General features: G+C 41.5%; 1 protein-coding gene and 1 long non-coding RNA gene across 6 annotated transcripts in view; one reads left to right on the top strand and one right to left on the bottom strand.

Moving 5' to 3' along the window:
- LOC108512864 (uncharacterized) overlaps positions 1-13,678 on the top strand; it is a 25,092-nt gene extending 11,414 nt beyond the window's left edge. Inside the window, exons 3-5 of the long non-coding RNA XR_001880722.1 lie at positions 5,804-5,994; positions 6,851-6,957; positions 11,418-13,678. This is a non-coding gene — a long non-coding RNA (uncharacterized LOC108512864). The remainder of the gene's footprint in view (positions 1-5,803; positions 5,995-6,850; positions 6,958-11,417) is intronic.
- Positions 9,919-14,875, bottom strand: part of FAM13A (family with sequence similarity 13 member A) — a 220,791-nt gene continuing 215,834 nt past the window's right edge. For all 5 annotated transcript variants that reach the window (XM_017848380.1, XM_017848381.1, XM_017848382.1 and 2 more), the window contains one exon: positions 9,919-12,256. In XM_017848380.1, coding sequence (XP_017703869.1) covers positions 12,130-12,256 — 127 coding nt within the window. In that variant the 3' untranslated portion in view covers positions 9,919-12,129. The remainder of the gene's footprint in view (positions 12,257-14,875) is intronic.

Raw genomic sequence — 14,875 nt, 5'->3', positions numbered from 1 at the left:
TGATATAAATGACGAATTGATGGGTGCTGGCGAGTTGATGGGTGCAGCACACCAACATGGCACAAGTATACATATGTAACAAACCTGCATGTTATGCACATGTACCCTAGAACTTAAAGTATAATAATAAAAAAGAAAGAAAAAAAAATCCATTCAGCCTCTAGACGTCTTTTAACTTAAGAATTTAATCCCTTTGTAGTCAAGATTATTATTGATAGTTAAGGGTTTACTACCGCCATTTTGTTACTTGTTTCTAGGTTGTTTTGTAGATCCTTTCTTCTGTTTTTCCTTTCTTCCTATATTTCTTTGTGATTAAGTGATTTCCTCTAGTAACATGTTTTGATCTGTGCTCTTTATTTTTAGCACATCTCTTGTAGGTTTTTGCTTTGTGGTTACCAAGAGGCTTACAGAAACATCTGAGAATTGTAACAGGTTATTTTAAATTGATAATGATTTAACTTTTATTACAAGGAAAACTATGAAAAATAAACTCTAGTCTAATCCGCCCCCCACATTTTGACTTTTTGTTAAAAAGTTGACATATTTTTATATTGCCTATCCTTAACCAATTGCTACACTTATAATTTTTTTTAACAGTTTTGTCTTTAAGTTTTCAGACTTGTGATATAAGTGGTTTACTTTCCACATTTACAATATTATTCTGATTTTGGCCGTTTTATTGCTTTTACCGGTGAGTTTTATACCTTCAGATGTCTTGTTTATTTTAATTTTTTTTTGTAGTAGAGATGGGGTTTTGCTATGTTGGCCTGGCTGATCTTAAACTCTTGGCCTCAAATGATCCACCCACCTCAGCCTCCCAAAGTGCTGGGATTACAGGCATGAGCCACCATGCCCAGCTAGATGTTTTCCTATTACATGTTGGCATCCATTATATTCAGATTGCAGAACTCTGTTTAGCATTTCTTATAAAACAGGTATGGTGTTGATTAATTGCCTCAGCTTTTGTTTGTATGTTTGTGTTTCTTCTCCTTTGTGTTTTAAGGATAGCTTTGCTGGGTAGGGTATTCTTGGTTGACATTTTCTTCAGCACTTTGAATGTAACATCACACGCTTTTCTGGCCTGTAGGGTTTCCACTGGGAAGTCTGCTGAAAGCTGTATTGGATGTGATATTTTTCTTTTGTCTTGCTGATTGGAGTTTTTCACTCTTTGTCTTTGATTTCTGCTAATTTGATTATGATGTGCCTTGGGGGATAATTCCTCTTTCATTTGAATTTGATTGGTGACTTCTCAGCTCCTGTACCTGGATGCTGTTTGTCTTTCTAAATTTGGGAAATTTTCAGCCATTCGTTCTTTAAACATACTTTCTAGGCCTTTTTTTTTCCTTGTCTGCTTTGGGAATTCCAATTACATGGAGGTTAGTACACTTGATGGTGTAGCATAATTTTTGTAGGCCTTGTTCACTATTTTCATTCTCTTTTCTATTTACTACTCTGACTGGATAATTTCATATGTTCTGGCTTGAAGCTTGCTAATTATTTCCTGTTTAATCAAGTCTGCCGTTAAAGCTTTCTCAGGAGTTTTTCAGTTCAGTTATTGGATTCTTAGTTTTAGGATTTCTCTTTGATTTCTTTTAATTTTTTTCTATTTCTTTGTCATTGTCTCTTTTGTTTCTGGATTGTTTTCAAATTTCACTTCCCATCCTGGGGAGGACTTATATTGAGCACCGGAAGTAAATGACTGTGCTGGAATGGACTTGTCCTGTTGTCATTTCCAGTCTCATGAAGGCACAGTGAATATCAAAAATTAAATGATGTTCTGGAACTAAATTGCTGCCCTGCAATTGTTTCCTTGTCTGGGGAAGACTTATAGCAAATACCAGAGTTTAAATGCTGCCCTGAAACAACACTGCTGCCCTGCCATTGTTTTCCAGTCTGGGGAAGACTTAAAAGGGCACTGGAACTTAATCTCGACCTTTTAGTTGTTTCTGAGCTAGAGGAAGACTCCACTCACGCACCTGGGATTTGTGGAAAACCCAGCTGGGGATTTGGGCCTTCCTCTGGATTGTGCCCCTGAGGCACTATGGTCCTGGCCAGTCTGTTTAACTTGGTATCCCTACTGATCAGAGTGCTGAGATCAGCTTTCTGTGATGAACACCCTGGTCATTGTTTCCAACTCACCCCAAGTAATTAAGCTTTCCTGACACTCCCAATAGTTCTGATTGAATAGGACCAGAATAGACTTGCCATGAAGATTCCTAGACCAGTGGGGAGATCAAATATTCACCTTCATTTCCCTCCTTCACCAGCAACCATGGGTCTAGGGAAAATCTGTGTGAGTGGCACTATGCCAGCTTAGGGGAAGAGGTATAAAATGTAAAATGTGTAAAATGACTGTTCATCCTACCTGTCATGGCTTCTCTCAATTCTGTGTGCCTAGGTGGTTTCTCTGCTTCTCCTCTGAGTTCTGGTATATTCATGGTGGTATTCTTGTCATTGAATGGTTTCTAATTGTATTTTTGTCAGGGGCGTGATGCTGGGGGATTGTCTATTCCACCATCTTGCTAATATCACTCTGAAACTCTATTTTTGAATAATTTTAGATCTATAGAAAAGTAGCAGAAATAATAGAGTTCTTTGATTTTTCACTCAGTGTCCCCAAATGTTAACATAGCACCATGGTATAGTTATCAACACCAAGGAACCAATATTGGGAAATTACTATTCAAGAAACTTCACACTTTTTTTTTTGGATGTTATCAGTTTTCCCACTGATGTCTGTCCTAAGGTCTGATCGAGGATCCCACAGTGCATGTATTTCAACAGGCTTTTAGTAAATATTGGGATTCCAGGCTTTGCCTCTGGCTAGATATGAGAGTGCAAATCGTCTGTGCCCCTCCACCTCTCCAGGCAGTCATGGTGTCCAATCTTGGGACATAGGGTAAAGTGAAGGGCCTCTTCAGGCAGGCAGGTAAGTCATCAGGCCACTCCATGGGCCCTGGGAGACCATGAGCACACAGCTGGGCCCTTCTTCAGCAAGCGGCTCTGTGTTCTCAGTAGTAGGAATAAGTAGACATTGAGGCCTCAATAGTTGGCAAAAAGCAGAGCTTCCTGTGGGAAAAATACTTTGAATAAGGAAGAAAAAGGACATTTGTATTATATAAGTTTGGCTGTCTCTAATTTAAAGAAAGTTAAACTTTATTGCACAATGACTACTAGTTCTTTCTTCTTCTTCCTTCTCCTCCTCCTTCTCCTCTTCCTTCTCCTTTTTCTCCTCTGTCTCTTCCTCCTTCTCTTTGTCCTTTTCTCCTTCTCCTCTTCCTTCTCCTTCCCTTCTCCTCCTCCTCCTCCTTCTCTCTCTTTCCCCCTTTCTCCTTCTCTTCCTTCTTCTCATTCTTCCCCTTCTTTTCCTTCATTTCCCCCTCCTCCTCCTCTCAAATTTAGTTTTCCACGGAATCCCCTGTCCTTTGGATTTTTTTTTCTTTTTTCTTTTTTCTTTTGCTTAGTATCTGTTCATTTCTCCCAGAATCATAGTTTGGAATTAATGTCCAAATAGTAGTTAATCAGATGATAGAGATTAAAGTGAAGGGAGGGCATACACTGGAATAGCAAAATATATTTGCAGTGAAACCCAATGAACAGAATACTCATGTTAGGTTCAAGTATCAGAGGAAAAACAAATACTTTCATTAAAATCAAAGCTACTTTTCAGAATTTCATTATATTCTTTTTAATGAGAAATATATTTGTTGGTTGTCTTGTCGTCTTTGACTCTTAAAATGTAACCAAGCAAAAAGTGCCTAAGAATGTGATGCTACATTGCCTTTAACTTAACTTCGTTAGTAGCAGAGGTTCCATGAGTTATGAGTACTCTGCTCTGCGAATGTCTCCATTTTTGAAGTGCCTTTGTGCAGTATTGATAGGAACCATTCCTGGGCTCCACTTATAGACTTCTGTTGGTGAACAGGATCTCACAAAGCAGAACAGAAGTTTGTGATAAGGAAGAGGATGAAGAGAGCAGGTCCTTGTGTTCTTCAGAAACAGTGAACATTATCCTACTGACTTTGGACAAAGGGAGTTCTCCAAGTAGGAAGTGACACAGAACCTATCACAGTGCCTTTCCATTCCAGGTTTTTGGTAATGAGTGATGAATGAATCCCATGAGAGCAGAGCCCTGTGGAGCGGGTGGCAAATGTTGCTCTCTCACTACAGTTCTCTGCTTAGGGATGCTAACATAGACTGCCTCAGATGCAGGCAGGGTGTCCACACTGATCAGGCATGGCTTTGCATTAACATCTGTAGTGCCCTCTACTTGTGCAGTGAGATACTAGGATATGCAACAGAATAGGTGCTGGAAGAGGTGTCCACTACAGTGTGGACAGACTCTTTGGATCTGTATTAATAACAGCCTCTCCCATGGATTAGCTAGTCCAGGCTTTGGTGCTTTATTTCCTCCCATAATAATGGAGGGTGTACTCCCTAGCTATTTGTAGCACCAAGAAAATTAATCCAGATGTCATCTTTTTTTTTTTTTTTCCCTCTAGTGTGGCTGGATATTTGGCAGGGCACACAATCACATGGTCTTCAGATCTTCTAAAAGCTGATTTTCCTGGGCCTAATCCCATGAGAGTTGGAGACAGTCTATGATAATTACTGATTCAGCTCCTGCTGGTGTTGAACTTACTGAGAAACTTAAACAAGAATTAAAATACACACCCACACACGCCTCAGATGGAGCCAAACACTAAACCAGATTAGTCTTTTGTGGTTACCTTTTCTTTAGGATTAGGAGGATCAGAAAGCAAGAGCAGATTCTGAAACACTGTAACCCCATTCCCCACTGGGTCATAAGAGGCTGGTGCTCTTGAGGACGAAGGTTGGCAGCAGGTGCCAACTAGGTACTGGCTTGTGGTCCCAGCAGAGCTGGCCTGCCACAGCCCAAGCTTCTTGTTTTGGTTGAAAAATGGGTCTTTTGGCCTTTCATGCCTGGACATTCTCTGGAACTCAGATGTTTGTGAACCAGGTTCAAGGACATTCTCTGGAACTCAGATGTTTGTGAGCCAGGTTCAAGGACTCTCAAGTTCAAGTCACTGGCAGATTGGAGAGAAGACCTAGAAGTCTAAGTGTCTGAGGTAATGAGAGGAGGGACGTAAAGCCTCAATGAGACTGCAGAGTCACCTGAATGGGAAAGCTTGCCCTATTGCTGGCCTCGTCAATGGCACCTTCAGGTTGTCCCCTATACGGGTTGATGAGGGAGTGGAGGACCCCAGGTCTCTTCTTAGTGTCAGCTGTGGCCACAGGTTTCGATGAAATTTAGTATGTTGGTTAGGAGCGTGCCAAAATCAGAGCAACTCCCCTCCCAAGGGGATGTTCAGTTTTCAGTTGTTAAAAATACACCCTGAGACAAATTTCAGGACACTTAAGTGACTTTGAAATCCATCCAAAGGTTACTCTGTTCCTTCACTCCACACATCTCAGGCATTTCCATGTTGGTCTCAGCTGCCATGTCAATGGTTTATTCTTTTTACATGTTGGAGCAGATCTGGACCTCCCAAAACATTTTGGGGAGAAGTAGACTTAGAGGGGTTTTCCCTGCTCTGTGAGAGAAGGAAGTTAGCAAGCATTAATTTTTCTAAGAAGGTGGCACAAGTTTTGATGTGATGTGCTGGAAAATAGTAATAGTCACAATTTATCGTATTCCCCCAAGAGAATGGGATGATGTTCCCATAGAATCTTGCTCATCCTGTTAGCAATAACTTATATTCTCTTTCTGATTCACACCAACAAGGATCAGAGGGTGTTGGTGGGGGAAATGATACGGGGAAATACAGTTTGTTTTTTGCAGGGATTCAGAATGTGTCTCTGGACTTCAAGATAGGAAGAATGTTTGCCTTGAGGCTGATGATAGTAACCACCCCACCCACCATCATCTATTAAGGATTTACTGTGTCATCACTTTACAGTCATCCAAGTAAATTTCCATAATCACCTGATAAGATGGGTACGGCTTTTCAGAAAAAGAAACATTTCTGGAGGGTAAGTAACGCAAATCATACAGCTGAGCCATCTGTCTGCATCTCAAGCATCCAGGCAGCGTTCGGCCTCTGTGGGTGTTGTCAAATGTGCTGGTCTCTGTTAACTCAGGGTTTTGGATTAATTGGTGGAGCTGCTCATTTCCATAAACACCCAGGATGCAGTCTGCAGCCTCTATTTAAAGTGAGGTCCTTGGACGAGCAGCCCGGCAGCACCCGGCAGCTTGTCAGCATTGCAGAACATCAGGCACTCCCTGGAGCTACAGCACCAGATCCCCAGGCAGGCGCACGTGCATCCAAGTTTGAGCCCCACTGCTTTCTGCTACTACAGAGGAATGTATCCTTTACTCTCTCCCTCCCCTTCATCTCATCTTGTCCAGTAATTTTAAATTATTTAAAAGTAACAGAAAATCATAGTGTCTCAAAATGGCTTACCAAGAAACACGCAAAGCTGTAGGATCAGAAGCTTGACATGAAGGTTTCTGCACATCTTTGAATTGCTTTACAGAAAGAAAAATCCAGACATCTAAAAGATTATAATTTCAGAATTCATAGTAACATGGGGATCTTCTTGGTGTCAGAACTGAGTTCTTGCTGAGGTTTGCACTGGGCCGTGTCCCCCAGGCAGCTGCAGCACAACACGGAGTCACCCTTGCTGTCTAAGCCTTGTTGGAGGGGAAGAGTGAGGACCAAGCTGTCAACAATCCCAGACCTGCCAAGCCCCATTTGTCTGTTTGCCTGCCAGGATTCTAAAACTGCAATTGGGAATTCTGACTTTTACTGAATGTGCAAGTCTGTGTATATACAGCTTTGGTGAGCTGACCCCGTCAGGGATGACTGTGATATACTTTGTCTTACAGGATTCAGAATCCATGGCTAGAAGAGGTAATAAGGCTAGTGGGAGGGTCTGCTTCTCCTCAGCCCGCCCCCACCCCGTGTGGGTCTCCATTCTGAAATTTCCATTCAGGTACTTCACAGTTCTGCAAACTATGATAGGACTAGAAGTGAAAACATCGTTGGGGGGATTCAGAGGACATCAGCCTTTGTAGTAGGCTGTGGAACCTGGTGTACTTGGGCTTGTGTAACTTTCTGGTCCCTCAAAAGAGGCAACATCAGAATATTGAAGAAAATGAGAGTCACTAAATATAGCTTGTTGTTTTTGCCCAAATTTTATTACTTGAGCCCATAGTTACCAGAATTATTCAGGGTGAGCTTCAGTTTTGGCGGGACAGCATTAACTTGCATCTGTGTTAGCAGTATTGCATCTTTGTACTCTGAAGCCAGACAGATCTGAGTTTGAATCCTTGTTTTAGCACTAGGCCCTTATTCCAAGCCTTTTTTTTTTTAAATTTCAGGCTTAGCATATTTTTAATGCTTACTTTCTGTCACTTAGAGGATGTCAGCAGCACATAAAGGACACTGCATGGGTACCCACCATGGCAGCTTTGTGCCCCAGCTGTCAGGTGGGACATGGAGCTCCTGTTGCCCAACTCTCCAGGCTGTTTGAGGTCTGAGCGAGGGCACACTTGGCCACAGACAGGAACGGGCAGTGCAAAGGATGAGGTGCTCCCTCCACACAACTGAAATGTGTCTTTCTCCAAGTCTCTCAGTTCTCTGGTGGCCTTATTAGTTTCAGAATAGTAAATGGCTAATGTATTTATTTGTGATGGCCTCATTGGCTTTGGAAACGTACTTAATTTTTAAAAATTTGCTTTAATGCCTTCATTACTGCACTCCTCCAACGCTTTCTATGAATTATTTTAAAGGCATCTGGGTATAGAGGACAAGCCCACTTTTCTAGCTACAAAATGGACATGCCTGAAGTGTATGCCCAGCTTGCATCACCTTCCAGTGCCCTGCCTGGAGATAGAACAAAAGCTTAATCCCCAGGAGGCTTCTGAGGGGCTCCAGGGAGTCACAGGATTCCTTAAAGAAGGAAAAGGTCAGACCCTGATCCTGATGACACTGTCAAAAATTCTAGAACTTTCACAATTTAAAATATTTTACATTTATACAAAATAGTCATGTATAAAATGTTTTTTGTGCATTTTACATTTTTAAAAAGGACAGTGGTAATTTCAAATGCCTTCTGCTTATATGTCATGGAAATAGTTAGGAGCCTATATTTTTTACAAAAACTATTTGTGGAGATTTTCATGACTGTATGGGTGTTTTCAGTTGGAGGACTTGCCAAACCTGTGTTTTGAGGCACACACATGATCTCTGCTTGGGAAAGTGGCCAGTGCCACTGTGCAGTGCATTTATACGTGACTCTGATTTGGTGTGTGCTGTGTTGGTCACCACTTAAAAGTAGAGCCAGTGTGCACAATTTGAATGTATAAAAATTTGAAAATATGTTTAGCCAGTCTACTCTTCAGTACATTTTAAGTGTTGAGTGGAAAAAAACAACAAAAGGAAATGAATGAAGTAAAGGAAAGCACTTACCCAAGTTCTGTCAAACACAAGAGCTTCAGAGGACACACTGCTTCAAGACTGCAGTGTGGTGTATCCCTCCTCATTGATTTAACTAAGTGGATACTGAAAAAGAGCATCACAGAGGCATTGATCTTGGTGCAGAAACCACCTCTTCCCCCCAGGGGAAAACAAACTAGGAAGCAGTGTAGCAGGAAGACCCCTCTTGAGAGCAACACAGAATTTAGACTACAGCCAGCTGTCACAAAGCTGTTAACAGTTTATGGTGTTCAGCTATAGCCACCAAAAGCATAAGGTGTTACTCTTAAGAAAATGGCATCTTCATCAGATTAAAAAGCTCTGAAACCAAAAATGATCCAAACTTAAAATGCTGATTTTCCTCGTAACTCTGTGATCCATTCTGGACACGGGGCCCAATTCTGTCTCTTGAGAACTAGGCAACCCCTGGGCAGAACCAGCTTAATTAGCACCATGGCCATCCCTTTATGCTGAGAGTAAACCTAAATATTCACCTTATAAGGAATTCTAAGCTCAACCACATTTATAATGCTCAGCCCTCGGGGTTCCAAGACTGCTGGTCTTGGGACACCTAGTGTGACATTTATGACACAGCACAGCTTTGAGGCATTTGTCCTTGGCTGGAAACGTCACACCTGGGAGCAGGCACACCCTGCAAGAGGCTATTCCCTTGCCACCCAAGCAATGAATTAGGATGAGACAAAGCAAAAATTACAGTTATGGAGACATCACTGATCCCTGCAATGAATAATAATCTTTTGACTTTGAACTGGTAGGCAAATGGAAGAAATCTTAAGAGCTGACAACATCCTAGCTGGTAATTAAAAAAATAATTAGTATTCCAGTTTGAAATTTGATTTGGTCTTTCACGGAAATTTTCCCTCACCTGGAGGTCACCAAATTGTACTAGCTTTTATTTTTTTTTTTAAAGCAGCACAGGACAAACTTCTACCATCTTGAAAAACTTCTAAGCTAGCCCTTATCCTAAATCTTGCACCTACAAGTCTTAGAACATGAAATCTGAACTAAAGGATTCAAAGATGAAATGTAATGATATCATACTTAATATAAACTTATTTCAATGTTTACTCCAGACTAAACACAATAAAAGTGCTTATGAAAATTATAAGTCTGCCATCTTTAATTCTTAAGTTTAGACTTATGAAATAACTCGACATTTATTTTGTTGGCATGTGCTAATAATAAACACACATTCCCAAGACAGCAAAGGAAAAACCCCAGTCCAGAGCATTCTGTCTTGTGTGAAGCCAATTAAGACACCGCCTCTAGTGCCTTGAGAGAGATTCTGGGCTGCAGAAATGGTTGCTGGGGAACGTATCTCCCTTGCAGAGCCAGAAACCACTGACTAACATGTCTTCAAATAAGATCTACCGTGAAAAGGGCCTCCCCTCATTTCACCTGGGCTCCATTCCATGAAGATATGTTAGTGGAAATTACGAAGGAAAACACAACATCCCATACACAATTTATTTTATATAACTTGGTGTTTTCTTTTATTGAATCATACAAATTCAAATGAAGATTCCTGAATAAATCTTTTGTTAATTTACCTTTGGCAGAAACAACAGATTCCAAAACCATTAGTAGCATCTCATTTATTTGTAGCTTAAAAAAAAAATTCTGTAGCATATTTTCAAAACATAGTCTTAAACAAATGTGCTTCAAAAGCTAACTGGTAATGATCTGATTACTATCATAGCTTATTTAAGAGAGCTGTTACTTGAAGGACAGACTAGACATGTCTTTTTTAAAAAAACACAATTTTTGGTCATGTGAATGATTCATGTTCAGATTTCAAAAATAGGAAACATCCTAAAGTGCATCATTTTATTTATAATCTCACTCCTTGAAATTATAGCAATCTGCAATGTAAACAGTAGAGCAAAGAATTCCAAACTATATTTTTATGTACATTTAAACCTGTAGGATTATGTACCGTCTTTGAGTGTGGATTAAAACCAGGGCACTTCCAACACATAGCTCAAGCTTCCATACGATTAAGAGCAAACTTAAAGGCATTCTTTTCCCCCATCCTTGACTTAACATGCAGCTGACAGAGGAGAGCTGCTACCTCACTTCAGCAATGGAAAATGTTGCTGTAAATCCCATTAGACCAGCCAGTTCCTCACGACCCTTTAAAACTGAAAACTGGTCAGTATAGTTTTACATTCCTTTTCTTTTCCTTAAAACTGTGCCCTTTAAGAAGGCAACTTTTAAAACATACAGGAGGGTGGCTCTGCTGTGTGTTCATCCTGTAACACTTGTCGTCAAAGGCAGAGCTCCTGAAGCACCTTCTCTGGTCAGCCATGGCGGGCGAGCAGATGCCTGGGCTCGGCCTCGCAGAGCACAAAGGTGGACCCAGAACCCACTGTCCTCAGCGCAGGTGCAGGAGTTAAAGTAACAACACATCACAAGGTGACGTCAAGCACACTGAAGAGATGATTTGGTGTCTTACATTTTCTGGTCCCGCCAAAATGTCTAATATAGACAGCTTTGTGACAGTCTTTTGAAAAGAATTATAATTGGCCAGACAGAATGACATTCTTTTTCTTTTTATACACGATCTCGAAAATAGTGTCATTTAGATTCTGCCTTGGGCTGAGCTCTGAGGGCTACGTTTACCTGTCAGTTTGGGGATTTTAGTGCAGATATTTTTTAAAAAATTAAACTCTGGTAAGTACTCAGGAGGCTGAGAACACAGGCCCCTTCTCTCCCCTGATCCTCTGTATGCAGGCTAGGACTTAAGCGAGCCCCTTTATGTTTGGCTAGTGCCACAACAAAACAGTCCCAAACAGGTTGCCATGAGCATGCTGGCCTGGCTTGGTATTTGATGATAAAATCTGAGACTGGTAAGTGCAGTCAGTGTTCAGGAAAGAATCTCCAGGCTCTTCTCCCATCACTTGGTTTTAAAATCAGCCTTCATACAGCTGCTTACCATCTCTCTGTCCTCTGCAGATGACCCAGTCCTAGGCAGGGACCAAAATTCCTTGTCAGCTGAGGAAGTCCTGAAGAAACACCCTGAAGATGATGACTGCACTGCCATTGTGGGCAGATGCACCTTCTATCTACCTGAGGGCTGAAGGGGAAAACCTTTCACACACATGAGGAAGGCGCAGCTCTGTGGAAAGGTCACCAGAATGGCAGCGGCAGCAAATAGGGCTCCAGTGCACGTTCGCACTTAAACTGGGTCCAAGGAGAGCACGGCCCTCCACAGCAAGTTTGCTCTATAGAATAAAGTCCTGAGCTTGTTTTTATCACAGTTAGACAGAGAATGGTCTCATGTTTCTCAGTTATCCAGGGAAGACCAGTGTATATTCTCTGTAGATGAGTGTTGTCTAATGTAGTGATTCATCTCTGCTAGTGTTAGGAAAGCTCCACTACTGTGTGTGTGTGTATGTGTGTGTGTCTGCGCGCACGCGCATGTGCACACACTGCAATCTTGACTTCCCAATTACAAAATGCCTAAGTCAGGTCACATTGTCTTCTTCCAGCCAGTTTCTAAGGCAGGCAATGGAAATGGGAGCCGATGCCAAATGGTCTAGAGGCAGAAGGGCCGCATGCTTTGCAGGGCCAGCCCCAAGGCTGCCTTCCAGAGCTGCTCTTTCTCAGGGGAGAGTAAACTCTCACTGCAGCTGCCAGCCCCCTGTGCTCGGGCGGGGGTTGCCCCTCACATGGACTTGGAATCCGTGTCTCTCTTGCTGATGAGCACCTCCAGGAGCCTCAGTTTCGCCTTTATGTGCTTGTATTCACTGTATTCTTCAGCCATAGGAGTGCGGTCTTCCTTCTGGACATTTCTAATGCAAATAAAGGAAAAAGGGGTCTGAGGATCATTTTCTGTCTTTGCTAGATACTATTCATCGGGCAAATTATCATTGTGTGTAGAAACTTTGCAGTTTATCAACTTGTAGAATCAGTGTGGCCAAGTGGCCCTTGGTCTTAAGACTGGAGCTGGATTTAGACAAATAATGAAAATGTTTCAAACCAGAAGGCATCATGCAACTGAATTTTTATATAATTAATCTGGCATCTTGTATGACAAGAAGGCTAAGAAATGCAGACATTCTCTCTGCTAAGTATGAATTCACATTGAGCCCTCAGACACCACAATCCTTTATTCATAATTAATGTTTTCTCATTCTTATATATTTCATCTTGTGAACTTTTAAATTTTTAATTAGCAACTAGTCCACCCACAACTGTTTTTTTTTTTTCAAAAACAGATAGTACTCTTGCTTATCATAAAACAGTCTTAGAATTCAGCAGCTGGATTCCATAATACTATTATAATAAGCCTTTATAGTTTGAGTAACTTTCCATGCATCATATTTATATGCACAAGTATTTGAGAACTTATAGGTCAAGCCCTCTGCTAAGTACTTTGTACCCATGATCTAATATAACCCTTATAACACCTTGATGAGACGGAGCCATTTCTATACTACACATGTTGAAACCAGCACAGGAAATCAGGTAACTTGCCTGCTCTTGGGCACCATGCGGTGTGCGCTGCTGCTTTGCGTTTTATGGGAAATTGCACATGGCCGACATTCAAACGTAGGCTTCCTGCCTTTATTATTAAAGGGCAAATGTGGGTAAGGAGGATAGCATGGGGCTTAAATTGTTCAATGAATTAAAAATAAACCAATCTTATTCATACCCTGCCTTGTTCTAGGAAAGGATTCTAGTGGTTTCTCAGGGGGCAGGGCAAGGAACAGGTGCTCAGGAATTGGAGCATCTGGAACGCAGGCGCCTGCTGTACTCTGAGGGCCTTCACTCTCCTCAGACATGAAGTCATGGAACCAGAGCTTATCTCCAAGTCCCTCATAGTTCTAAATGTTTTTGACAATTAAGTTAATGTCCTCCATTGACATTTTCTTAAAACCTGGGCGTTGCATAATTCTACATGGTTCCTCATGTATAAGACGTCTGTGCATAACGTGACTTAGAATATAAAAAAGGATAAACCAAAAAATAGGCTTAGATGAAAGATTGGAAAGATACACATCAAAACATTAATTCTGATTTGTCTTTGGTTATTATTTTGGGAATTGCTACTTAAATTTGCTTACCTATATTTTCTAAATACTCTGCAGTGGGGGGAAATGAAAAGCAAATGTTTAGGTATAAAAATATGAGACATGTCCAAATCACAGATCCTAAAAGTAAATTTACACAATAATTGTTAAACTAAACTGAAATACAATGTATTTTAAATGACAAAAAGTTTTATGGTGCTTTTATTTCCCCAAACTTTCAGGAAGTATAAAAGAGGACTCAAGAGAAACAATACTTACATAGCTTCAGTAATCTGGGTTAAAACCAATTTAAAATGATAAAACCTAACTCCAATGTAAGAGATGCAAATCTGTTACTGGTTCTTTCCTCGGGCTCCTACTGTGACTTTCAGTAAGATGTTTTGTGTGCTGTTCCTTGTAAACATGAAAGACTAAATTATGCCTTAAAATTCACTGGCGAGAGGCAGCCCATCAACCAGGTAGATTTACTGCTCTTCTTTTTTGTTTTTGGAGATGAAGTCTCACTCTGTAGCCCAGGCTGTAGTGCAGTGGTGTGATCTCGGCGTACTGCAACCTTGGCCTCCTGGGTTCGAGCAATTCTCCTGCCTCAGTCTCCAGAGTAGCTGGTATTATAGACCTGTGCCACTGCACCCGGCTAATTTTTTGTATTTTTAGTAGAGACGGGGTTTCACCATGTTGGCCAGGCAGACCTCATGTCATCCACCCACCTTGGCCTCCCAAAGTGCTAGGATTATAGGTGTGAGCCACTGCACCTGGCCGACTTACTGCTTTTCATGCATATTTTTCATTTAAACTTGGCAATTATCACCTTCATTTTTGAAATGAGCTTGAAAATCAGTAATACTTAGATCCCTCTTTCCCGTGTTCCTCTAGTTCCTTATATTTAGAGATGAGGTCTCACTCTATTGCCTAGAATAGAGTGCCGTGGTGGACCATAGCTCCCTGCAGCCTCAGACTCCTGGGTTCAAGCAATCCTCCTGCCTTAGCCTCCCAAGTAGCTAGAGCTACAGGTGTGCCACTATGGCTACTTGGCTAATCTCTAGCTTCTTAAGAAAAAAGCATTGGTGCCACCACCAGCTGGAAATGCAGCTTCCTGCTGCTCATTGTAGATAAGAATTTGATGGCACAGGTTCGTTTCATAAATGTCAGCTGAATCTGCATTACTCTTGGGCATTACCCAAAGAGCATTTCTTCTGGGTGGTCCACACAAATCCCATCATCTCACAGTCAACCTCTGACGGTCCCTGGGCACAAACCCAAGGACCAGGTTACAGGGAGGATGCAGAAGAGTCCCCCGCTTAAAGGCATTCCACAGATCTGACAGAAAAACAAAAGGGATGGGTGTGTGTGTTGCGGGGGGGTTGGGGAAGGGACGGC

This window comes from Rhinopithecus bieti, unplaced genomic scaffold (genome assembly GCF_001698545.2).
Source record: "Rhinopithecus bieti isolate Rb0 unplaced genomic scaffold, ASM169854v2 scaffold_31076, whole genome shotgun sequence".
In the NCBI taxonomy this organism is placed as follows: Eukaryota; Metazoa; Chordata; class Mammalia; order Primates; family Cercopithecidae; genus Rhinopithecus; species Rhinopithecus bieti.
Note: the sequence above shows the minus strand (reverse complement) of the source record. Positions and strands in the feature narration are given on the sequence as shown.